This window comes from Pseudonaja textilis, chromosome 11 (genome assembly GCF_049901715.1).
Source record: "Pseudonaja textilis isolate UNSWEBS1 chromosome 11, rPseTex1.2, whole genome shotgun sequence".
NCBI lineage: Eukaryota > Metazoa > Chordata > Lepidosauria > Squamata > Elapidae > Pseudonaja > Pseudonaja textilis.
Window position 1 is genome coordinate 3,068,901 of NC_142000.1, and position 25,734 is coordinate 3,094,634.

The following is a 25,734-nucleotide window of genomic DNA, read 5'->3' on the forward strand; positions in this document are numbered from 1 at the left end:
GAGCAGGGGTGTCCAGGGGTGGCAAAGCTGGCTGAGGAATTCTGGGAGTTGAAGTCCACAAGTCTTAAAGTTGCCAAGGTTGGACACCCCTGATCTAGAGGCAAGCTGTTCCACTGATTAATTGTTTTCACTGACAGCAAATTTCTCTTTAGTTCTAGGTTGCTTCTCCCCTTGATGAGTTTCCATCCGTTGCTTCTGGTCCTTCTTGGCTCCCCTGAGCTGAGTTTTCTCCGGTCGAGGGCTGCAGGAGGCCGTTGTGGCTGAAAACAGAGCTCGGGAGCCCATTTTCGCTGGCAGAGCGCTCGGGCCACCGCAGGCACCCCCCTCCCAACATGAGTAATGTTATGATGACCATGCCCACCCTGGCCACACCCACCCCAGCCCCTTGAGGTCAAAGGCAACCCTGATGCAGCCCTCAATGAAATCGAGTTTGACACCCCAGCCTTAGACTGTGGCTAACCAACCGCTGCCAGCTTTGAGGCCAAACACTGCTCAACTTTGGGGCGCAGCAGGGAAAACATGTTTCTAGCATCCAGTAGAAGATGCTCCATGTGTAAAGAACATTCCATCCTTGACTTAGGATCACAAATGAGCCTGTAATTTATGTTGCTGAGTGAGGCATTTGTTAAGAGAATTTTGCACAATTTTATGACTTTTTTTTGCCATCGTTAAGTGAATCACCACAATTGTTAAGTTAGGAACACGGTTGTGAAGTTAATCTGGTTTCCCCCATTGACTTTGCTTGTCAGAGGGTCACTAAAGGGTGATCATGACCCAGGTTGGGATACAAAATAAACACAGTCACGAAAACAGGTGAAGCCCCTTTTATTCCTTCACTTTGCTTCAAAGCTCCAAATATCCTTGACTGGAGACAAAAAAAACTCCCCCACAAGCAGTTACGAAAAGGTGGAAATGCCGTTTAAACTAAAAATGCCTATAAATTATAAAACCCCTCAAGGAAAAAGTGACAATAGGTGAGAACAACCCCTCGAAACAGGGTTGGGCTTCAAAAAATTCAGCAAGGGGTTCTCTACCTGGTGGCTGGGTAGGCGTGGCCATGGTGGGCGTGGCCTAGTTGGCCTCCTGCATCACGGCAGGGGGAGTGGTTTTTCCCTTCCCGGGCTCCTGAGGCTTTCCTCAAGCCTCCGGGAGAGTGAAAACAGCCTCCCTGGGCTCCGGAGACTCTCTGGAAGCCAGAAACAGGCCCATTTCTGGCCTTCCCAAACTTCCAGGAGGCCCGTTTTTTGCCCTCCCTGGGCTCCGAAGGCTTTTTATCAAGCCTCCCAGAGGGCGAAAACGGCCTCCCCGGGCTCCGGAGGCTCTATGGAAGCTGGAAACACGCCCATATTTAGCCTTCCCGAACTTCCGGGAGGCCCATTTTTTCACTCTTCCCGAGCCTCTGCGTGCATGGCCTGCACTTACCTGCATCCAAAATGGGCCACTTGGGGACTCCTGGGAGGGGTGGGCGGGCCCAGCCAGGAGTGGGATTTGGGGGTTCTCCGAACTGCACAGAATCTTTGCTAGGGGCTCTCCCAAACCCCTGCGAACACCTCCCCCCAGCAGCCCACCCCTGCCCCAAAGCCCAGCTGCACCCTTCCACCCCCTCACCTGCTTCCTGGTGTTCGAAGTGGTGTTTGATGTGATACGTCTTCAGACCGTAGAGGTAGGTGCCTTCTTTGGGTGAGCCGTAGTGCAGGTAATAATGCATCATGTCATAAATAATGTAGCCCACGATTCCCCCGCACAGGATGGAGAGCCCAAATTCTCCCGGGAAAAGCAGTTGAGCAATAAAGTAGAACACGAAGAAGAGCAGGGAAGCTGGCACAGGTGGGAAGACCAGGCGGGAGCTGTCGAAGGGGGACTGCAAGAGACGACAGGGGACAAAATGAGATCTCCGTCCAAGAGAGAGCGGCGGGGTTCTCAACTTCTGCAACTTTAAGCTGTGTGGACTTCAACTCCCAGAATTCTCCTTTGTGGCTCGGTAGAGCTTCCTTCCCACCCATCTCCACCCTCAGTGGTAACAGCGGAGCTGGGGAAATTCCAAAGGCTTTCAACTTCTTCCTGCTTTGAGGATTAAAATGCCAAACAAGGGTGTTGAACCTTGTGGAGAATTGGGTGGCACGGAATGGCAGAATCGAAACACGCCTGCGCAAGTATGGCAGAAGACTGCGTCATAAAGGTAAAGATAAAAGTTCCCCTTGCACATCAGTGCTAATCATTTCTACCTTTAGGCTCATCCCATTTCAAAGCCGAAGAGCCAGCGCTGTCCGAAGACATCTCCATGCTCATGTGGCCAGCATGACTAAATGCTGAAGGCGCACAGAGTGTTGTTACTTTCCAACCAAAGGTGGTTCCTGTTTTTTCTACTTCCATTTTTACATGCTTTCGAACTGCTAGGTTGGCAGGACCTGGGACAAGTAACGGGAGCTCATTCCATTATGCGGCGCTAGGGAGTCGAACCGCCAAACCAGTGCTGGCCTTTCTGATCAATGAGGCCTTTCTGGAGACTGAGCCACGGCATCCCTTGAGTCATAAACAGGGATAATTCCTATGATGTGATCTCACAAAACGTTAGGCCTTTGGATACAATTAGGCGGGTGGAAAAGGTGCAACCAGATCCCTCTAGGATGGAAGGGGTCTACCGTAAAGGGTCAGCAGGCCCTAGTAGATCCCTACCTCCAGAGGCCACTCGGTGTATCTTGCTCTCGCCATACAGGTAGAAAAGTAATTAATGGGAACAATGACTCGGCACTGCTAAATCCAGCCTGGGATCCCTTAAGTAAACTTAAGAAAGCAAGCTGAGGATATTGTGCAGAACTGCCCTATGTCGGGCAGCAACTTAATCGGGCAGGGAACACTTCTGTGTCCAATCAAGTCATTCATTTTTGAGTCTCTTGGATGCAGTAGAATAGGGTAATAATAACAACAAACCACGACTTTTTAGTTTTACCTAATAATTTAAACCAGCCATTTCTGCAACTCCATATCTATCAAGGAGCTTAAACTAGCAATTTCCACAACACCGTATCGATGTGGACCCAGATTGTTGGGGCTGACTCTGTAAACTGCTTTGTGAGGGCTGTAAAGCACTGTGAAGCAATATATAAGTTTGAGCACTGTTGCTATTGCTTTCTAATCGGTAAAGCCCAAAATCAAAGATTCATTTTTTTCTAACCTTAAGCATAAAGTCCAGAAGTGGTTTCCGGGTAGAAATAAAGGTATTTGGGTTTTCCCTTCCCTATTTCTCTTTCTTTTTTGCTTTTGTATTTCTTTTTTGGTATTCTAAACTTTTATTGAGTTATAAGATAAAATATGAAAGAAAATAGGAAAATGGTGAGGAGGAAGGGAGAGGAAAGAAAAGTGAGGAAGGATTAGGAAAAAGAAAAGGAAGCATTGACTTCCGACTCTCTCTGTTGCAGTAAAATAAGGCATTAATCACAACTTTCTGTTTTTTTTTAATAATAATATAAACTAGCCATTTCTATCAGGATCCATCAGTCTAATAATCGGTAAAACACAAAATCAAATCAATTTTTTGGTATATCATATATTAATAAAATTGTTATAAACGGTAAATAAATAAATATATATATATGTGTGTGCGTGTGTGTGCGTGTGCGTGTGTGTGTGTGTATGTGTATATGTGTATATGTATATATATATGTATATGTATATGTATATATATATATGGCATTCAGCTTTGTTCGGGCATTTTCCCACGTCATTGTAGTTGTGCTTTTAAAGTTGTAGCAACGTTTCGGCAGAATCTCATCTGCCATCATCAGGCTTGTGCCAGAAGCCTGATGATGGCAGATGAGATTCTGCCAAAACGTCGCTACAACTTTAAAAGCACAACTACAATGACGTGGGAAAATACCCGAACAAAGCCGAATGCCATACAAGTACCCGCGAAAACTTAAGAAAACAAACAAACTCACACACACACACACACACACACACACACACACACACATTTTCCAGGCTGGGTCAGGCACAGGAGACAGCAACAAGAGATAAGTCCCCGTTAACCAGTATGACGAAAGCAAAAAACAACAGAGCTAATTACCTATTACTGTCCAAGGGCTAAATTGGTTAATGATATCAAAGGCAAAGATCTCTGTAATGGTAGCTTAACACTCTGACGATGTCAGCAGAGGCCACGCCCACCCACCCCCACCCACAGAGATCCATCAAGTCAGCCTTGACTTTTCCACGGCTGACAGTTTTGCAATGTTGGCAGTCCTCTTCAATGCGCAAAACTGCTGAGCGAGGCTTCCCTTTGGGCTGCTGTTTGAGCTGGGGTGGTGTTGGTGAGACGGGGCCAGATGTTATCTCCCCCCCAAGCTGCCGCCACCCCAGTTCCCCAGGGCCCCCTACCTTATGATGCTGGCCATGCATGAGAAAATGCAAGGTGATCAGGTAGTAGTTGCTGGCCGGAGGGTTCATGTGGAAGATGAAGCGATGGATGAGATACTCCAGCAGGGACCAGATGAAGATTCCCAAGACGAAGAGCAGCGGGAAGCAGTTCTTGTGAACAGGAATGGCGTAGGCTACGCGGAGGAAGGAAAAGCGACGGTGGGTGAGAACAGAAATGGTCCCCCGGAGCAGAGCACAAGCCAATGTAGGCTTATTCCCAAGGACAGCTAGCCAGCAAGGAGCTCTCCTGCGAAGTCCAGAAGCAGGACATGTCGCCAGAGGTAGACTGCTCCTAGTCAAGGAGGTTCAATTGAGCTACCACGCATCTCAAAGCGGTGGAGAGGCCGCTCTCTTCTTTGGCTCTGCTTCCAATTCCCAGTCATGCTGCTGCCTTCAAGGGGGTCTGGTTGGGCTCTCTGTCAACTTGAGGGTTGAGTCCCACTGGGCAGGGGGGTCTCCAAGTTGATTTGGCCTTGTTCCATTCCCAGGACGACCGCCAAGGATAGCAAATAGCACTTAGACTTCTAGAGTATTTTGCAGACCTCTCTAAAGCAGCTTTCAGAGTTAGCCTTATCGCCCTCAAACAATCTGGGTCCTTGTTTTGCCCACCTTGGAAGGACGGAAAGCCGAGTCAACCTTGAGCCAGTCAAGATCAAACTCTTGGAAGTGCGCAGTCTGCCTACAATACTGTATTCTAACTACTGTGCATCATGGATGGATGGATGGATGGATGGATGGATGGATGGATGGGAGGGCAATAACACTTAGACTTCCGTACCGTTCGGGGTCTTGGGAGCCTGAGTCTTCATCGAGCAGCTTCCAAGGCACAAGAGGAAAGGAATGGGGTGGCCCTCCTGGCCCCTCATCTCTTCTCTCCGATGCCTTTCTTTCCCCAATAGGGGAAGCAGGACTTTTGCACCTCAATATGGGAGATCAGCCAGGGCAACACAGAACATCGAATAATGGGGTTGGAAGGGACCTTGGAGGCCTTCTAGTCCAGCCCCCTGCTCAAGCAGGAGAAGCGATACCATTCTGGACAAATGTTTGTCCAGCCTCTTCTTGAAAACCCCCGGACGGAGCGCCCACAACTTCTGAAGGGGCCAATTAATTGTTCTCAGTGTCAGGAAAGTCTCTTTAGTTCTGGCTAAAGAACTGAACGTCTTTGCACCCTTCTTGTCTCTGCCCTCTGGTGCTTTGGCAGAATGTCGGTCCCCTCTTCTCGGCGACAGCCCTTCCAGTAGGAGGAGAAGACGGCGATCAAACCATCCCAACCTCGAGAAGGTCACTTGGGTCCTTGGGAAATTCCCAAAGCTCTTCACCTCTCCAGTGAAACTGCAACTCTGTGTGTGTGTGTGTGTGTGTGTGTGTGTGTGTGCGTGCACGCACACAAAGGATGACCCTTTGCCAATTTTTCCTAGAGCCCCAGGCAGGACCCAGGACTGTCCTTGAGAGCCGCTGGAAGGCCGAGCCCTGGGCTGGGAGGCTGACAGGGAACACTGGCTTTTCTGCCCGCCACGGAAGGAAGGGCTTCAGCTGGTACAGGGAGCCCAAGTAAAATATTTCAGGGAGAACAAGGGAGAGACGAGGCTGCTGCCCTACGGGGCAGAGAGAGAGGACAAAAAAAGGCAGAGGAGTGGGAGACCAGACAGGCTCCCCTCTGTGTCCATCTTTGGGCACCAGAGCCTTGGACAACAGCAATTCTCTCACTCCAGTCCTGGTCGAGACCTACTGACAGCCATTGCTCTCCCCACTCCGACTAAAAGCCCCCCTGGCATCAATTGCAAAGGTGTTAAAAGACAGAGGGCAACCTTGGAAACTGGGGGCTTGTGTGCAAAGTCCTACACTTAGGCAAGAAAATGCAAAAGGACACATATAGATTGGGAGAAACCAGCTGAATAGCAGTAACGGTGAGAGGGATCTTGGAGTCTTCGTGGACAACTAGCTAAATAGGAGCCAGCGGTGTGTGGTGGCAGCAAAAAAAGCCAATGCAATCCTATTAAGTTGCATTAACAGAGGGATACAATCCAGATCAAGGAAGGTTCTAAATACCATTCTATAAAGCATTAGTAAGACTACACCTAGAGTACTGCATTGAGTTTTGGTCACCACACTATAAAAAAGAAGTTGAGACTCTAGAAAGAGTGCAGAGAAGAGCAACCAGGATGATTAGGGGACTGGAGGCTAAACCGTATGAAGAATGGTTGCAGGAACTGGGCCTGGCTGGTCTACTGAAGAGAAGGACCAGGGGAGACAGGAGACCAGCCTTCCAATATTTGAGGGGCTGCCACAGAGAGGATGGGTGGGGGGGAAAGTATTTTCCAAAGCATCAGACAAGGAACAATGGATGGAAACTGAACAAGGAGAAATTCAACCTGGAAATAAGGAGGAATTTTCTGACAGTGAGAACAACCAACCCATGGAACAGAAGTTGCCTTTGGAAGTTGTGGGAGCTTCATCCCTGGAAGCTTTCAAGAAGAGACTGGACTGCCTATGTCAGAAATAGTATAGGGTCCCCTGCTTGGGCGGGGGGTTGGACTAGATGACCTACAAGGTCCCTTCCAACTCTGATTATCTGTATCTGTAGCGGATGAAGCGATATGGCAAAGAAAGCTTGGCCAGCCCACACCCTTTCCTTGACTGCTTGAATCAGGGCAGGGGAATATGCGCTCGCACACCCGCCTCCTGCTTTATTTTAGGGCTTGTGCTACATTTTTAATGCACGTTGGCAGCTGGTAAATCTGTCTATTTTCCACTCTTCTGACCATAGGGTCACAAAGCGAGGAGTTTTCAGGTCGCAATGCCAGGCCTGGTGAATAGGGAAGAGCAGCACATGCTCTGTAGCCCTCTTACCATAACAAAGAGCTGTCGGTAAAGAGAGCGGCAACATCTGGCTTTGCTCTCACCCTTCTTGCTGATGACCCTGAGACCAAGAAGGAGAGGGCGAGGCTGGCCTGGCTCTTTGGGCCTAAATTTATTATTTGTATAAATAACACAAGGTGACAAACATATCTAACAGTTCTTCCTCCTCCTGGTTTCCCCACAACAATCCTGTGAGATGAGCCGCCTTGAGAGAAAGTCGCTGGCACAAGGTTGCCTAACTGATTTTTCATGCCTAAGGCGGGACTAGAACTCACCGTCTCCTGGTGATTGGCCCAAAGTCACTCAGCCAGCTTTCATGCCTAAGGCGGGACTAGAACTCCCCGTCTCCTGGTGATTGGCCCAAAGTCACTCAGCCAGCTTTCATGCCTAAGGCGGGACTAGAACTCCCCGTCTCCTGGTGATTGGCCCAAAGTCACTCAGCCGGCTTTCATGCCTAAGGCGGGACTAGAACTCCCTGTCTCCTGGTGATTGGCCCAAAGTCACTCAGCCAGCTTTCACGCCTAAGGCGGGACTAGAACTCCCCGTCTCCTGGTGATCGGCCCAAAGTCACTCAGCCAGCTTTCACGCCTAAGGCGGGACTAGAACTCCCCGTCTCCTGGTGATCGGCCCAAAGTCACTCAGCCAGCTTTCATGCCTAAGGCGGGACTAGAACTAACTATCTCCTGGTGATTGGCCCAAAGTCACTCAGTCAGCTTTCATGCCTAAGGTGGGACTAGAATTCTCTGTCTCCTGGTGATTGGCCCAAAGTCACTCAGCCAGCTTTCATGCCTAAGGCGGGACTAGAACTCCCCGTCTCCTGGTGATTGGCCCAAAGTCACTCAGTCAGCTTTCATGCCTAAGGCGGGACTAGAATTCACTGTCTCCCAGTTTCTAGTCTGTTGACTTTACCAGTAGACCAAGTAGCCTAGGCTGCTTGCTGACTCCCAGTTGCATCCACCACCATCAGGCTCCTAGATATTTGCAAACAGGGGTTTGAAAGCTACTGGCTGAAAGTGGTTGGAGTAAGGAGGAGAGCCTGTTGAGCTACTTCCCAGGCCCTCTGCTGTCTCCATTCTTGGTTCCCTCAAGTGTGGAGGAAGACTTTTGTGTGAAAACGGTATTGGGCAGCACAGAAGCCTCACCTGACGTGAAGGAGGAAAACAGCTGGGTTTTGCCCTGGGCAAGGGTGGTGTAGCAATGCCAGCCGAGGAAAAACACCACCGGTAGCCAGAATATACAGACAATGTACCTGGAAATAAAAATACAAGGGTCAGACTGGTTTTTGATTTGCGACGCCTCAAAATCTGGCCTTAGAATGGGGCTGAAGCACCTTGTTCAAACTCAAGGCCCACGGGCTGAATCCAGCCCACAGGGTGCTTAGATCTGGCCCAAGGACCCACCCTGGAAACAGCGAAGGACTGGCCTACGGTGCCTCTGCCAGCGAAAGCCGAGTTGGGGAGGGCTATGCACGGAGCATCCCAAGCTCTGTTTTCAGCTGCGACGGCCTCCTGCAGCCCTCTGCCAGCGAAAACGGAGCTTGGGAGGGCCATATGCCCTAAATGAAACTGGGCCTCCCATCCTGAACCGGATCAGGACTAGTCTGTGTGCCGGAAGATGACAACTCTACAATTCATCCCTAATCCATTACTAGGCCCCACTCAGAAACAGCACCTGCAATTCCAACTGTGTGAATACTCCCAAATCTGGGGGTTGGAGGGCAGCAGAGGGCTGGGCTAGGAGCTGCTCTAAAAGACCAGGGGCTCAGCCCTTCTGATCACAGGTATGCAAAGTTTCCGCACCCTGCAGCCTCTCCCACAATTGTCCTGGAACTTGTCACTTTCCAGGAGGCACCAAGGGGGTAACTATGCAAAAGATGGGGTGCTCTTAGGAGCCACGGTGGCGCAGTGGTTAGAGTGCAGTACTGCAGGCTGCTTCTCTGACTGCCGAATGACTGCAATTTGGCCGTTCGAATCTCACCAGGTTCCAGGTTGACTCAGCCTTCCATCCTTCCAAAGGCTGAGTCAACCCTGAGCGGGTCAGTATCGAACGCTTGGTAGTGGGCAGAGTCAGCCTGCAATACTGCATTCTAACCATTGTGTCCCCACGTCTCTTTATCCTGGCCAGACCTGTTTTCTTGGGACACTCTTTGCACCCCTGTGCCTTTGGCCTGCCCCCACTGCACACTCCTGCTCCACCTCTGGCCCTTACCATGTTGTCCTGGAGAAGAACTCCATGAGATCCGAATGGAAGAGGCGAATCGGCCGATCCACTGGCTGGTGCACCCATTCATCGTACTTCTCGCGCAGGTGGCCCACTTGCCAAAGCAGAGGCTTTTCCCAGTCCACCAAGTCCTGGAAGGAGAGGTGACACAGCAAGATCTTTACAACTGCAGGGTCTCAACAGTCAGAGTTATGACATTCTGACAACATAGCATGCCAGAAAATGTGATGAATGGCACTGCAAACAATGAGACTCTAGAAAAAGTGCAAAGAAGAGCAACCAAGATAATTAGGGGCCTGGAGGCTAAAACCTACGATGAACAGTTGCAGGAACTGGGCCTGGCTAGTCTAGGGAAGAGAAGGACCAGGGGAGACAGGAGAGCATCTTCCAATACTTGAGGGGCTGCCCCAGAGAGAAGGAAGAGGTCAAGCTATTTTCTAAAGCACCCAAAGGCCAGACAAGAAATAATGGATGGAAATTGAACAAGGAGAGATTCAACCTGGAAGTAAGAATACCCCAGCCAGCTTTAAGCCTGGAGGACTTCAACTGGCTGGAGAATTCTGGGAGTTGAAGTCCTCCAGGCTTAAAATTGCCAAGGTTGGAGAGCCCTGTTCTAGATTATGTATTTGTGCCAGGCAGAAGATTTCACATGAATCTGTGCTTCAAAAAACTGGATCACCACTGAAGGGCAGCAGAGAGCTGAATTCTGGATTGTTGAAAGGCGGTGGCCCTCTCACCTTTGCACCACAAAAAATGGTTAAAATTAACCTCTGCTCCAATACTGGGAAGGGAGACTGTTTACCACATTCATTCTTTCATATTTCAGGAACAAAATTGCCAGAAGTTAGTGTTTACTAAACTTTCCCGTTATCAGATCATATGAACATTGTCCTAACGTGTACATAAGAAGGAGCTGGGCTTCTGTTGAATAATATTATCTTTACTTTTGCGACCAAGCGCCCACAGATGCCTCCTAAAATAATGGACATTTCAAGGCACAGAATTGGCATATAAGGAATTCTGATCCCTGCCAGCTCTCTCTCCTTTGTGGATGAACTGGGCAAACATTTCTGGATATGTATATTTTTTTCCTCTGCAGATCCTAGCCCTTCTTCTTCTCCCTTTTACCTCCTGTGCGAAACAAAAATATAGGCTATTGGTCTAAATTTGCAGGTCAAGAGACAGAGATGATCTGCGTGGGCCCAGCCCTGGGACACTTGCCAGCTGAATCAGGATTGTTCAGCTGTGTCTTTATTTCCTCACTGTTTATGTACTCTTTCCCCATGTTTAAATGGTGTGTCATTACTATAAACTTTCTGGTGTGCCCTGCACAATGTATCTTGCGACAGAGTTCTTTTTAAAGAGCAGAGTTCATACGTCTGATTGTATACATGGGATGCCAAGTGAGAAAGAGCTGGGAAGATGCATATCTATCCTCATAACATGTCATGCTCAGATAAACCTCCCACTTCATTGGCGGAGAAACCTAACGCAAAAACTACCCTGTTTTCCCCAAAATAAGACCCTGTCTTAATTATTTTTGGCACCCAAAAAGGCACCTGGTCTTATTTTCGGGGGATGCTATCCACTGGCTAACCTCACTTGCGCACATTGCCCCCAGCCTCCTTTTCACTGTCAGAAGCCTTCAGGAACCGCTTTTGCGGCTGGCAAGGCTTTCCTGAAGGCCTCCGATCTGGGGCTCTGTTATCAGCTCCAGAGGCCTTTAGGAAGCCTTGCCAGCTGCAGAAGAAATGGGCCGGCGAGGCAGGTGTCGGGGTGTGCGAGACCTGGCTACAACTGTCCAAAGGTAAGTAGTAGGGCAGCTCCACCACCCCCCGCCATCCCTTCCCGTAGCTTAATTTTTACCCATGCATTCTGGAGTGGGTGGGATCTTAATTGGGGCTTTATTTTGGGAGCAGGGCTTATATTGGGCTCGCATGTAAAATCAAGCTAGGACTTACTTTCAGGGTAGGTTGTATTTTCAGGGAAATGGGTAGTTTCTCAATCCAGAGGGATAGAAATTGGTTTCTGCCGGATCACTGTCCTGCTGCTTCTGGGAGAGATGCTGTAAGAACTGCCAAATCAAGAGGCAACTAACTGCTCCCTTTTCAGAAAGGGCATCGTAGAGGGTAAAGTATTTTTTCCCAGTGGGACCAGTTTACCAGTGCAACCTGGTCTACGCCAATATGGGATGGAGCATACTGCTTCTGCTTTCAGCTTTCAGCCCCAATCCAGGAGCCTTCGCAGGCAGTCGCTTTTGCAACAAACTATTTCGAAATTATGTTTTACTGACAAGGAATTTCTTTCTTTGACGGTAAAACAGAAAATTCAATATCACAGAGGGTGATTCACCAAGACATCTTTCAGCTGATTGCAAAAGTTGAACTTCCAAACACCCACCGAGGTGCTTCGAGGCTACAGAAAATACTGCTGCAGTATCTCAGCTTCTTTTTACTTTAATTAACCCAGGTTACTTTAGGTACTTTTCTGCCCAAAACAAAGCAGCAATTGGCCAAACGGAATGAGGAATGAGGATGTCAAGAACTGCACATTCATTTCTGTATTTATAGGCAGTTACACGGGTAGGGAAAGAGAATGATGGGAAAGGGGTCTCAGAAACCGTTTGTAACACTTTGCTTGAGTTGGGAGGGTTTCCAACTAGGGGCTCCCCCAAAGAAGAGGGAGTCAAGCTATTCTCCAAAGCGCCTGAAGGCAGGACAAGAAGTAATGGATGGAATCAAGGAGAGATCCAACCTAGAAGTAAAGAGAAATTTCCTGACAGGTACTGTGTTTCTCCAACAATACGGCCTCCACCAATAGGAAGCCCCAGCATGATTTATTGGCATAAAATCAAATTAAGCCACTCCCCCCAAATTAAGCCCCATATTAAAAAATGCAAAATGGCGGGGAATGGTGGGGGGGGGAGGGCTTGCCATTAGGAAGTACTTTGTTGCATGCCCGGATATGGTGCTGCCTGCGTTGGTGGGGCACTTCACACCGTTGCTTTCCCTTTTCCCTTGCCGCGGCGTTAGAGGAACGCCGCAGCATTTGGCGCAGCCACATGCGGCCAGTCAGGGCTCCTCCCTGCAACCAGAGCCCTGAGGAGACACTTGGCTTCAGGCGCTCCTGTCGCTGCCTTCCCTTTGCCTTCGAAGGTAAAGCGAATTATTTTAAGAACCTCCGCTCATCCCACCAGGGCCATGCCGGAGCCGTGCGGGCTGGGCAGAGCCAGGAAACACCCACAGCTCGCTTTCCCAGCTCTGCCCAGCCCGCACGGCTCCGGCGCGGCCCTGGTGGGATGAGCAGAGGTTTTTAAAATAATTCGCTTTACCTTTGCAGGCAAAGGGAAGGCGGCGACAAGAGCGCCTGAAGCCAAGTGTCTCCTCAGGGCTCCGGTTGCAGGGAGGAGCCCTGCCTGGCCGCACGTGGCTGCGCCAAATGCTGCGGCGTTCCTCTAACGCCGCGGCAAGGGAGAAGGGAAAGCAACGGTCCCGAACATCCAAGCTGTCACCGCCCTCCCACCCGAGGATGCAAGGGGGGGAATTAAGTCACCCCTGAAAAGACAGCCTAGCCGTTTTTTCGGGGGTCAAAAAAATAAAATAAGGCCCGGCCTTATTATGTGAGAAACATGGTAGAACAATTAATCAGTGGAAAGGCTTGCCATCAGAAGTTGTGGATGGTCCCATCACTGGAGGCTTTTAAGAAGAGATTGGACAGCCGCTTGTCTGAAATAACCTCCAGGGTTCCTTCCAACTCTATTATTCTAGTCTATTATTCTTTCTTTGATTGTGTGTATCCATCCCATCAAGCCCAAAGAAAGTCCGGAATGCCATAGGAACCTCTGCCATGGCCAGGGGGGTGGACTAGAAGCCCCCCCCCCCCACAACCCTACTATTCTATGCTCTAGTCAAGTTTCTTTGTGTGGGGTTTACATCCAGGCTCCTGGCCCTTGGGAGTAAACCTCCTTTTACATGAGTTCCTGCCTTGCATCACGGCACATGGCCTGCGGAGGTGAATGAAGCACATTCCACACACCGTTGCTAAACCTAAGTGACTTTACCTGGACTTGGAAGCAAAGTAGTAACTACTGGAGCTGCCAACTGTTCGATTGGGACAATCAGCCGTACTACTTCCTGGCGAGCACTATTATATTGAGGTAGTCTAGATAGAGCATCCGCCATGAAGTTCCTCCCCCCTGGAATGTACTTCAATGAAAAATTAAACCGTTTAAAGTACTGAGCCCAGCGAACTTGTTTGGGGGACAGCTTCCGAGGTGTTTTCAAGGCCTCCAAATTCTTACGGTCGGTCCACACCTCAAACGGGTGTTTTGCTCCTACCAAGAAATGTCTCCAAGTGAGTAGGGCCCAACGAACTGCAAAAGCCTCTTTTTCTCACACTGCCCACCTATCAGTTATTAACACTTTCAACGCTTCCCACGCCCCCGTTACTCATGGCAACCAGAAAGAAGCAAAGGAAAGGAGGAAGATCTTGAAGGCTGACAGTGTGATTGGTAGATACCGGAGTGGAAGTGGTACAGGTATGTTATGAGGTTGAAAAAATACGTTCTGGAAAAAAGCACTGCCATCATGCATCTGTCACTTCCATGAAGCCACCCAGGGGCAGGATAACCAGGTATCTGAACAGATGAAGGAGGACATCGAAAATTGGCCTGGAGGGGGCAAAGGAAAACCAACTAGAGATATTCCTTAACTTATGACCAATTGCTTATGACAGTGCCTGAAAATGGAATTTACAACCCAGATTCAAAATTCCAATATCTTCTCTCACAGAGTCACACAGCTGCATTTCTGGCATATTTACAATCATTTGCAACACTCCCTGATCACGTAACCACAATTTATAACACTTTTACTGGAAAGTAGCGATAAAATCTGGTTTCCTGCCCAAAACTGCTCCATAACAAAGAATGATGTAAATGAAAGACAGGTAGAGCCTTGGTGATGGTGGAGTCAAAGGTGGAATAAGCCTAGAGTCATTACATATCCACAGTTTAAGTCCAACCGCTCTTGAATTCCATCGATTCTTATCTGGTGTCAATTTAGTGTTCAGCATTGGTTCGGTTACATTCTCGTCTATAGGCGTGAATAATAAATAATGAATTGGAATTTTATGTGTGGTTTTGATTCTTCTGCCTGATAAGAACTTCAGAATTTGCTTAAACAACCACTCAAAAAACCCAGGTCTGTCCATGTGCTCAGCCATGTTAGGACCGTGACTGAAACTGTGGGCTCAGCCACGGTGTTAAGTCGAGGATTTCCTGTAGTTGTTTAATTTTATTGGCAACCATCCCGAACCATTCAGTGGAACAACTGCAAAATATATATATATATACTTGAGGTTCATGTATCTAAAATTTCTTTTTCCAGCCTCAAAAAAAAAAACAAACCAGTTTTTCAATCTCAGGAATGTGCTAGAGTCCTTCGGAGGTAAAAGCCTTCCATTGTTACTGATTACAGCTTTGTCAATTTCAGGCAGCACCACAAATCAACTAATTTAAGGTCTAAGGAGCAGAACTTGTTAATTCGCCCTTAGTGCTTATTGGTCAAACTGTGTCTTGCAAAGAAAAGCTGCTCAGGACGGTTTTTGTTTTGCTAAATATTATTTTGTCAGATATTCAAAAAGCTGCGGAATAATTTTGTCTTCAGTGACATGGGCAGCTTAATTAATTAAGTCAAGCAAGCAAGCTGCGCCAGCAGAACAGAAGACTCAAAGAAGTATACGTCCTTCTTTGGTTAAACATCTGCAACTCTACGCAAAGGCTAGCTGATCGGCTGGGTCTTCTTTGGTTGCCCTGCCCAGGAGAACGGAGCTGGAAAGCAGGTTGGTGGGGTGGGGAGGAAATGGAGATTTTGCAGCATCCTTCCCCTGCCACGCCCGCCAAGCCACGTCCACAGAACCGGTAGTAAAAAAAATTGAATCCCAGCACTGGGTTGCATTATCCTGAGGTCCTGTGATGGCCACTGTGTCCTTTTCAGGAGGCTTCCAACAACGGGGGAAGGAAGTCTGATTCACTTAAGAACTGTGACATGCTTAATTTAATGACCAGGGTGATTTAATGACAATAAATAAATAAATGAATAAATAAGATTTTAAAAAACCAGGCACAACTCACAATGACTGCATTGTTTACCAGAGGAAGTTCTGTTTCCAATGGCCATCCTAAATTGTTGAGGATTACCTGTATGAACTGAGTTGTTGTCTAAGTTTGCACAATACTCAACAAACCAAGCAACCGGATTGTATTTGCACAATAGATTCTTGAGCAATAACTCTTCTTGAGCTTGAGCAATAACTCTTCTTGACCAGAACTTTACCTATGGTTCTGAGGCTTTGTAACTATCTTAATGTTAATCTTCCAGTTAAGAAGATGTATTGCTCAGACTTATTTACATGAATCTAGCCAACTAACGGTCAGCGCTAAACTGGTGCTAGATAAGAGTTAATGGAACTGAAGGGGAGGCTGGACTTGGATAACTTGTTGGCATATAACGATTCCAGGCTGCTTCCTCTCTTGATTCCAACCCAGGTTCTGCCTCGTCTTCTCCTACGAGGGTTTGTGACAATTGCAGAGTTCCAGAATCATGTAATGGTCACTTGCAACCTTCCCACTTGGCTACCAAAAGCAAAGTCATTGGGGGAAACTGGACTGGCTTACTGACCACGTGTTCAACTTAAACAACCGCAGCGATTTAACAACCATGGCAAAAAGAAAGGTCACAAAATCAGGCCTGTTGTGCAGCTCTAGATTCCAAGTTCAGCACGGCAAGAGTCACTGAGTAACTGAGCCCAACAGGTACACACAGGAAGTCCAGGAAAGCAATCCACAAGTCAGAGAGGTCAGGATATACAGCGCAAGCACACAAGGCATGGAACCAGGCACGTGGTTCCAGTAACACTCCTGTCCTCAGGGCAAGATTAGGAAGGCAATGCCAGTGCAGCTCTTCATGAGAGACAAGATGGCCTCCTGACGTGTCGTGTAGCTGACTGGCATTGTGCCAAGATACTCCTCTGGTCTTTTTAGCTGCCAGCAGAAAGGGAGTGGGGGAAAGCAGTGCATTCCTCGAATGCTTCAGATAATCGCTTTGGCAGCCCAAAGCTGTCTTTGCGCGAGTTTATTACTGGACAGCATGATTGATGTCTCTTGGCGATGGTGTGTCCCATTGGAGAATATACATCCAGGGGGTGGGAGGAAGGCCAGGGTCAAAGGGGAAATGAATGATGATGTATTTTAGTGTCGGCTGCACCCAGATAACGCCAACATGGCCACTTCTAATAAACCTTTTTTTTTCCTCTGAGAGATACGGCTAGAGACTTATGATTTGAATGGGGGTGGATTTATTGGAGCCCTGACATGTAATCTGTTTGAAGGTGGCTGCAGAATTCCAAAACTCGCCTCTCCTCCATTCCTCTCCCACAACTGTCTTAAGGTGGCAGATTTTCTGACCACTCTGCCCGGGGGTGGAGGCCCAAATGGATGGGAGGGAAGGCAGGCAGGCTGCAATTTGGTTAAGCAGCCTGCTCTTCCACACTTACTCACTAACCACGATAATGGGTGGGTGGGGGAAATGACTCCCACTCAGTGCCTTGGCTTTTCTTCACACACACACACACATACACACACCCCATTCCAAATTGGATGACGTGCAAAATGGAAATGTGTCCTAGGACAAGGGCGTAATCTGCATCTTCATGGACCCACAGCAACTGCTTGAGCATCATGTGCCAACTGGGCCAAAAGACCCGTCAAACCCAAAATTGTCATGTGTAGCCATTTTAGTTTGTCTTTTTCTTATTTTACCTGTGGTAGTCATGGGGGTGGGGGGAGTTGCGGGCTTGACACATTCCTAACGGGGAAGGAGTGGAGATAAAGAGAGTTGTTTTGGCTAGGTGATTCTTCTTCCCGTGGGAAGTGAGCTGTCCGTGCTTAGGGCCCCTTGAGTTGGAGGTTGATGACACCAAGCAATGTTGAATTACTTCTATTGGAAAATGTGACTTATGGGGGTTGTTTCTAACTTCTAATATTGTGGGGTAATTCTGGGTTGGGTCAGATCTGGAATTACCATGGACTTTGCCAATTTGATGTTTTCCTAAATAAAAGAAATATTTTTGAAGATGGACTTTGTTATTTTTCTTTTAACGTGGATTTCATTACTTGGAGACCTGACAAGACCTTTGCCCAGACACATCTTGTGGGCCTTCTGAATTGTCACTCACCCTTTGGTTGTCTCATGTGTGGACTACTATAATGAGTTCTACATGGAACCGCCCTTGAAGCCCACTCAGGAGTTCTGGTTGATCCAGGATGTAATGGCCCAGCAGTTCAGTTATGGGCAGGCCTCATTATGCCCACCTCCACTTGGGGGCCACGGTGGCTCCCCGTGAGACTTCTTGGTGCACCTAGGTCCTTGTTGTCCTTTAGAGGCCCTTCATGGCAGAGGGCCCAGGCCCTGCCTCTCTCCCATACTCTTTGCCCATCCTGTTTTATCTACTATAATCCGAGCCCCATCAACAAATTAATATTGTCATATGATGGGAGGCAGACATTTTCTGTTGTCCTTGGTGTTCTCTGAGCTTGTTTGTTTTCTTGAAGACGTTTCACTACCCAAGCTAGGTAACGTTATCAGTGCCAGGAGGGAGTGGGATTTGTGGAGGAGGAGGAGGACCAACGAGTCCTTGGTGCTCTCCGAGTTTGCCTGTTTTCTTGAAGACGTTTCATTACCCAAACTAGGTAACATTATCAGTGCTAGTAAAGAGTGATGTCTGCTGTCAGTTTATATTCCATGGCTTGCCCTGTCAATGTTGAGCAAGCCACTAGAATATAAACTGACAGCAAACCACACACTCCTTACTGGCACTGATAATGTTACCTAGTTTGGGTAATGAAACATCCTCAGGAAAACAGGCGAGCTCTGAGAGCACCAAGGACCCATCCTTTCGATCCTGAGCTAGATATATTCTTCTTTACTGGAAGCAGCATTTCCCTGAGATTCGTTCGGTTCCTACTCTATTTCAAAAAGGCCTTACCATCTCTCCTGTTTAAAGACCTTGGCCTAAATGCCTGTAAAGCTTGTGATATGATTCCTTGTCGCTTATTTTCTGACCTATGTTATTTTTCAACTGTCTTTACGTTGTTATAGGACTCAGTGACACTGTGTTGAGAGCCCTAATTGAGGATCTAAATCTCCGTGTTAGGGCAGCAGACAACCACGGAGAAAACCTACCTATGTGGTTGCTAAGAGCCCATAAATGATCAATGAATCTATCAGGGGGCTGGACTAGAAGATCTCCAAGGTCCTTTCCGTTATTCTATTGTGTTCTATTCATCCAAAAGGTTCCTGCCCTCTTGGTGTGGTTATGCACAATTCTCTGTCTCCAGGCATTACCACTTGCAGTTCTGTCTAACTTACAGTGATTTCACAAATGATTTCACATGTAGGTTATCTCTTCCTACGTGAAGTTGTAAAAATCTATTAGCATTTATTAAAAAAAAAAAACTAGGGAGCTGAATTATTAAAATTAGAATATTATGGCTTGGTATACCAGCAATAGATCATATTTACGCATCCCTCTAAAAATGCAAAATGAGACAAGTTCAGAGTCAAATGAAAATTAAACACATTTCTCCTCTGTTGGTGAACTTAGCAGGGAAAGATAAGTAGTTCCACCTAATAACAAGACAGATTTTAAAAGAAGCAAGCAGTTAGCAATTAGACAGCAAGCAGTCTGTATTACAGATAAGGGGAAGGAGGCCTCTGCCTCAGGATCAGGGAATTGTTGCCAAATGAAAGGTTTGTAAGGGTTTTTACACTGCGCAACACTTCATAACTTTCCTAATTTCTTTCATCACAAATTCCCCATCTTGACTATTTGAAGTAACATTATTAAAGCAATTTAATAAAGTTTAAATCAGGTCAACTCTACACTATGCTATAGGACTACCTATAGTACAGTACAGTCAGTGATGGGATTCAAATTTTTTCACTACTGGTTCTGTGGGCGTGGCTTGGTGGGCGTGGCAGAGGAAGAATACTGTAAAATCCCCATTCCCTCCCCACTCCACTAACCTGCTTTCCAGCTCCATTCTCCTGTGCAGGGCAACCAAAGAAGACCCAGCCGATCAGCTGGGACTCAATGGGAGGAAGAGATGGGAGCAGAGCCAGTCAGAGGTGGGATTGGCCGATTCTCCAAACTACTCAAAATTTCTGCCACCGGTTCTCCAGAACCGGTCAGAACCTGATGAATACAACCTCTGAGTATAGTATAGTATACAATAACATAGCATAGCATACTACAGTTAGTTATTGGCTTACTACCAAAATTGTACAGCCAAGATGGCGCCGACGACGGCTGCCTTGATGAAATGCTCTCTAATGGTTTCTTTATTCCGTATTATTATCCACAATTCACTATGGATTTCATACTCACAAGACCATCCACTAAGAATTAGGCAATCTTTCCTTAAGGAGCAGCTTTCTGATTCCTCACCCCCACCTGTCTTTGCAAACGCGGAGGATATTCTAACTAATTCCCTGGTGCTCTGGATTACGACAAACCAAGGAGGAAAGCAACAACGCAGAAAAAGGAGATGAGGTAAACTAGTGGGAATTTTAAACAGACTAAGGAATGCTCTCCCATCAATCTTTCTGACTAATTTACACTCACTTGCTAACAAGATGGATGAAATTAATCTCTTAAATAGATGGAATTCTGATTTCTAAAATTCTGCAGTTTTTTTTTTTTACTGAAACTTGGCTTAATCCACAAACTCACGGGGACAACAACATATACATCCTAGGATTTCAGACACTTAGATCAGACAGAATTGAAGAGACATCAGGTAAAACAAAGGGTGGAGGATTATGCTTATATATCAACAACAGCTGGTCTCAGGATATAAATATACTATAAAAGTTCTGTGATGAAAAGTTAAGAGTCTTTACACATCAACTGCAAGCCATTTTATTCTCCACGTAAGTTCTCCTCATTTCTCCTAATAGCTGTGTATGTTCTCCACAAGACTGTGTAAACAAGGCATTACCAATTCTTGCTGATCAAATTATAGAGGCTGAAGCCAAACACCCAGGTTCCCTTCCCATCATTTTAGGAGATTTCAATCAAGCAATTTTAAGGAAAGAGCTCCCAAAATATTTCCAGCATGTAAATTGCCCCACCAGACAGAGGCAAAAATACTTTAGACCACTGCTACGCAACACTAAAAGATGCTTATAGGTCTTTGCCACAGGCAACTGTGGGACACTCTGACCACTGCATGATTCACCTTGTACCTGCCTACAGACAAAGACTTAAAACCATGAAACCAACCATTAAATCAGTGAAGACTTGGCCGGATGAGGCAAAGCTGAAACTCCAGGCCTGCCTTGATTGCACTGATTGGAATGTTTTTGAAGATGCCTCTGCAGACCTAGATGAGCTCACAAGATACTGTAACATCATATGTTAGCTTCTGCGAAGGCTTATGTGTACCAACAAGGAACCTGCAAATATATAGTAACAATAAACCTTGGTTCACAGCTAAACTTAAGCAGCTACGTCGTTCCAAAGAGGAAGCCTACAGAAAAGGTGATAGAATGCTATACAACCAGACCAGAAACATATTAACAAGAGAGATCAGAGCAGCAAAAAGAAGCTACTCTGAAAAGTTAAGGAATCAGTTCTCAACAAATGAACCAGCAAACGTGGAAAATTCTTATAAACATCACTGGCTTCAGCAAACCTCCTTCCCAGGCAGAAGGAAATCAACAACTAGCAGATGACCTGAATGTGTTTTACTGCAGGTTTGAAAAGAAACCACAGCCACCTATCTCCACAACCCACATCTCAAACACACCAACAACAGCCAAGCCTCCTACAACTGGCCCCAATCCATTGGGTTCACAACCTCTGATGATCACAGAAAAAGAAGTGCAAGATCTTTTACACAGACAGAAGCCAGGAAAAGCACCGGGGCCAGACAAGATAACTCCTTCTTGCTTAAAAGTCTGTGCTGAGATGTGCTATGTTCCTTCCTGCTTCAAATGTTCTACCATCATCCCAGTGCCAAAGAAGGCCTCCATCAAGGAACTGAATGACCACAGACCAGTTGCTCTAACATCTGTAGTTATGAAAATCTTTGAAAGGCTTGTGCTGTGCCACCTGAAAACCATCACGGATCCACCGTTAGATCCCACGCAGTTTGCATACGAAGTAAATAGATTGACAGATGATGCTGTTTACATGGTTCTGCATTACATCCTACAACACCTTGAATCTCCAAATACCTGCGCAAGGGTCCTCTTTGTAGACTTCAGTTCAGCATTCAATACCATCATTCCAGACACTCTTCTAAGTAAATTAAACCAACTAGCGGTACCTGACCACACTTGTAAGTGGATCATAAGCTTCCCAACAGACAGGAAGCAGCAGGTGAAGCTAGGCGAAATCACATCTGATACCTGTACAATCAGCACAGCCCCCCCACCCAAAGGCTGTGTGTTTTCTCCACTTATCTTCTCCCTATATACCAATGACTGCATCTCAAACGATCCATCTGTTAAAATACTGAAGTTTGCTGATGACACAACAGTGATTGGTCTCATTCGAGACAACAACGAATCCACATACAGACAGGAGATTATACAACTTGCCTTGTGGTGTAACCAGAACAGTCTGGAACTGAACACACTCAAAACCGTAGAAATTGTGGTAGACTTTAGGAAAAACCCTCCCATACTACCACCTCTTACAATGCTAGACAACACAGTATCAACAGTAGAGACCTTCAAATTTCTAGGTTCTACTATATCACATGACCTAAAATGGACACCTAACATCAAAAACATCATCAAAAAAGCACAACAAAGAATGTTCTTTCTGCGCCAACTCAGAAAGCTCAAACTGCCCAAGGAGCTGCTAACTCAGTTCTACAGAGAAATTATTGAGTCTGTCATCTGCACCTCTATAATTGTCTGGTTTGGTTCTGCAACCCAACAAGGCAGACAAAAACTTCAGAGAATAATTAGGGCTGCAGAAAAAACAATTCCTACCAACCTGCCTTCAATCGAGGATTTGTATACTGCACAGTCAAAAAGAGGGCTATGAAAATATCTACAGACCCCTCACATCCCGGACATAAACTGTTTCAACTCCTTCCCTCAAAACTACACTACAGAGCCCTGCACACCAGAACAACTAGACACAAGAACAGTTTTTCCCCGAAAGCCATCACTCTGCTAAACAAATAATTCCCTCAACACTGTCCAACTATTTATAAAGTCTGCACTACTATTACTGTTAATCTTCTCATCACTCCTTATCACACATCCCCTCCCACTTGTGATTGTAGGACTCTAACTTTGTCGCTTGTATCCTTACGATTTATATTAACTATTCCTAGTATGATTTGATTGCTTATTGTCTCTAATGACGATCATTACGTGTTGTACATTATGATTCTTGATTCTTAATGTATCTTTTCTTTTATGTATACTGAAAGTATTTACACCAAGACAAATTCCTTGTGTGTCCAATCACATTTGGCCAATAAACTATTCTATTATATTCTATTCTATTTGGGTGGTTAAATGAGAAATTTGATAAGTGAGTTTTCCCCATTTTATGAACTTGATTGCCACAGTTGTTAAGTGAATCATTGCAGTTGTTAAGTTAGTAACAGGGTTGGGAGCCTGGCTTCTCCACTGACTTTGCTTGTCAGAAGGTTACAAAAGGAGTTCGTGTGACCCTGGGACATTGCAGCGGTCGTAAAAATGAAGCAGTTGACAAGTATTCGAATTTTGGTCACAAGTGTAAAAAACAGTCAAAAGTCACTTTTTTCAGTGCCATGGTAATTTTGAATGGTCACTTAATGAACTTTTGCAAGTCAAGGATTACCTGTATACTAGTGTATTATATCTAACTAGCTGGATATCCATGCTCTGCTACGAAATTATGTGATCGGGTTTAGTTTTGGGGGAGGAAAATAAGGGGAAAAATTCTTCCTCTGCCTACCAGCATCCATTGATATTCATCTGGCTAGCGTCCTGTCAGTGTGTGAGAGAGTTGAGGGCTGTATTTGCTGTGTGAGCAAGGAGACAGCAAGGAGCTGATTATTTTGGAAAACATGAATGAATAAAAGTATAGTCAAATGATTGATTAACAATGATATTAATGTATTTAATACTTGATTGAAAATATGAGAATATATGCAATGTAATTGTAATTGAAGACTACAAAATGGAAGCACAAAACAATTTGTAAACCAACCGGCACACTGTATGTATATATATGGAAGATGGCTTGATGTTTTTATGTTTTGTTTGTCTATGTTCGTCTTAAAAACCAATAAAAATTAAAAAAAAAAAGATTTGTGCAGAAATGAAGAAAGAGGTGGATAACATCTGAACCAGGACAACTGGGCAATACAACTAAACAAAAGTACCCTGGGATTAAGGTAACATGGAATTTTTAAGAAAAGAAAAGTGAGTGGCGAAATTACAAAGGAACAGGAAAAAAAATAAGAAAATATTTTTGACAGCTAAGCGGGGCTTCGAACTGGGAAAGGAAGAAGCTGGAACAAATCTTGAGTAAATAAGTTAAATCTTAACTAAATTGGACTAAAATATTTTGGGAATAAACAGGCATAAAATAAAGCTGGACTTAAGATTGTCAAAAAATAATAATAATAAAGTTTACAAATTGGAGACTGGACTGTGCTGGATTATTGAGATTCAAAAAACCCTAAATAAAAAAATAGGGGGAAAAGGTGAAGACTTTGTATAATGGAGAGTGCCACCTTTTGACAAAAATTTGAGCTCAAACAAAAAAGGAAAGCATCCTGTTTCTGAATGAACTTGTGTGGATATAACCTTAAAGAAATATTGAAACAAAGTAAGAATCTTAGAAAGTGAAAGCAGAACCAGAATAAAGAAAAAAGCAAGGAAAGACTGACTGGGATTGATTGATGTTTTTGGTATAGACCCTCGGCTGGAATAACTGAGAACTTTAGAAAATTGAAAGAAGAAAGAAGGAAAGTAAAAGTGGTTTTTTTTGTGGGCTTTAACGATCATAAAATATAAGAGTGTGTAATGATGATATCTCTTCGGGAATTAAAAATGCAACTTAAAAACATGAGAGAATTACTACAGGAAAGGGGCGAATCACTTTGCTCTGTGTTAGAAAAAATGGAAATGGCGACTGAAGAACAAGAAGAAAGAGCTTCAGAGGAGGAGGAGTCGATTCAAGGAGAAGACATCTTAAATAGACAATTAACACAAAGAACACCACAAAGAAGTGGGGAAAGAAGGAAGGTTAAAAAGTTGAGATTTAAGAAGGCAATCAAAAGGGGGAATACCTGTGAAGTCGGGAAAGGCAGAAAGACCCAGCAGAAAAGGGGAAAGGAAGATATTAAGAAAGAGAGGGATATAAACTGGAATGAGAAAAGATATGGAGAAAAGAGGGGCAGGAGAAGCAGTAAGAAACAGGTGCATGAAATAAAGAATTACGGAAGCAGTAAAATGTTGAAAAGAAATTGTTTTTTCAGAGATAATGGTTGATGAATTAAAAAGGGGATTCTTCAGGGTGACAAGGGGAAATAAGAGTATTTCTGCAATTAAAAATATTTAGAAAATAGGGTATTATAGATACTGACAACTCTTATTAAAAATCAAGGGGGGAAAATATGCTGCAGAACAAGTGAAAAAATGTAATGATTATTATTGTAACCTTAAAAATAATGGTCTATTGGGAATTAAGATGAGGGAATAAAGCTATATTTTAATCATTGAGGTGTCACACTCAAAACAGTAAAAGGGGGGAAACCTATACTTGGTTTTTTTTTTAATGTTAAAATTTATATTAATCTAGAACTTATAAAAAGAATGTGTAATGGAAAGGGAATATGACAGACTAAAGAACCAACTAAATTAATAAGTTAATATAGACTATTAAAAGCAAGGAGAGACATTGGTAACTTTTTATTATCATTATTATTATTAGGCAAACACATATTGTTTATCTTTATTTTTAAAATAAATATTAAAGGATTATATTTGAAATAATTGAAATGAAACACAAAGATGTTTCGATTGAGATTAATGAACAAGGCTAGAATTAATATGTTTGTTTCTCTCCTTACTGAAAATTTGGAATGGAAAAGGTAATATTAGAATTAAGTATGCATATATGAATGTATAATTGCTGTCATGTTTGTATGTAAAGGTGATG

The 25,734-nt window shown here is 45.3% G+C and overlaps 1 protein-coding gene across 1 annotated transcript in view; it reads right to left on the reverse strand.

Annotated features, from left to right (window-relative positions):
* The window catches only part of FA2H (fatty acid 2-hydroxylase), a 58,030-nt gene that overhangs the window by 6,677 nt on the left and 25,619 nt on the right, over positions 1-25,734 (reverse strand). Inside the window, exons 3-6 of the mRNA XM_026714452.2 lie at positions 9,484-9,626; positions 8,418-8,524; positions 4,378-4,550; positions 1,609-1,861 (exon numbers count right to left, since the gene is read on the reverse strand). Of these exons, the coding sequence (XP_026570237.2) occupies positions 1,609-1,861; positions 4,378-4,550; positions 8,418-8,524; positions 9,484-9,626 (676 nt within the window). The remainder of the gene's footprint in view (positions 1-1,608; positions 1,862-4,377; positions 4,551-8,417; positions 8,525-9,483; positions 9,627-25,734) is intronic.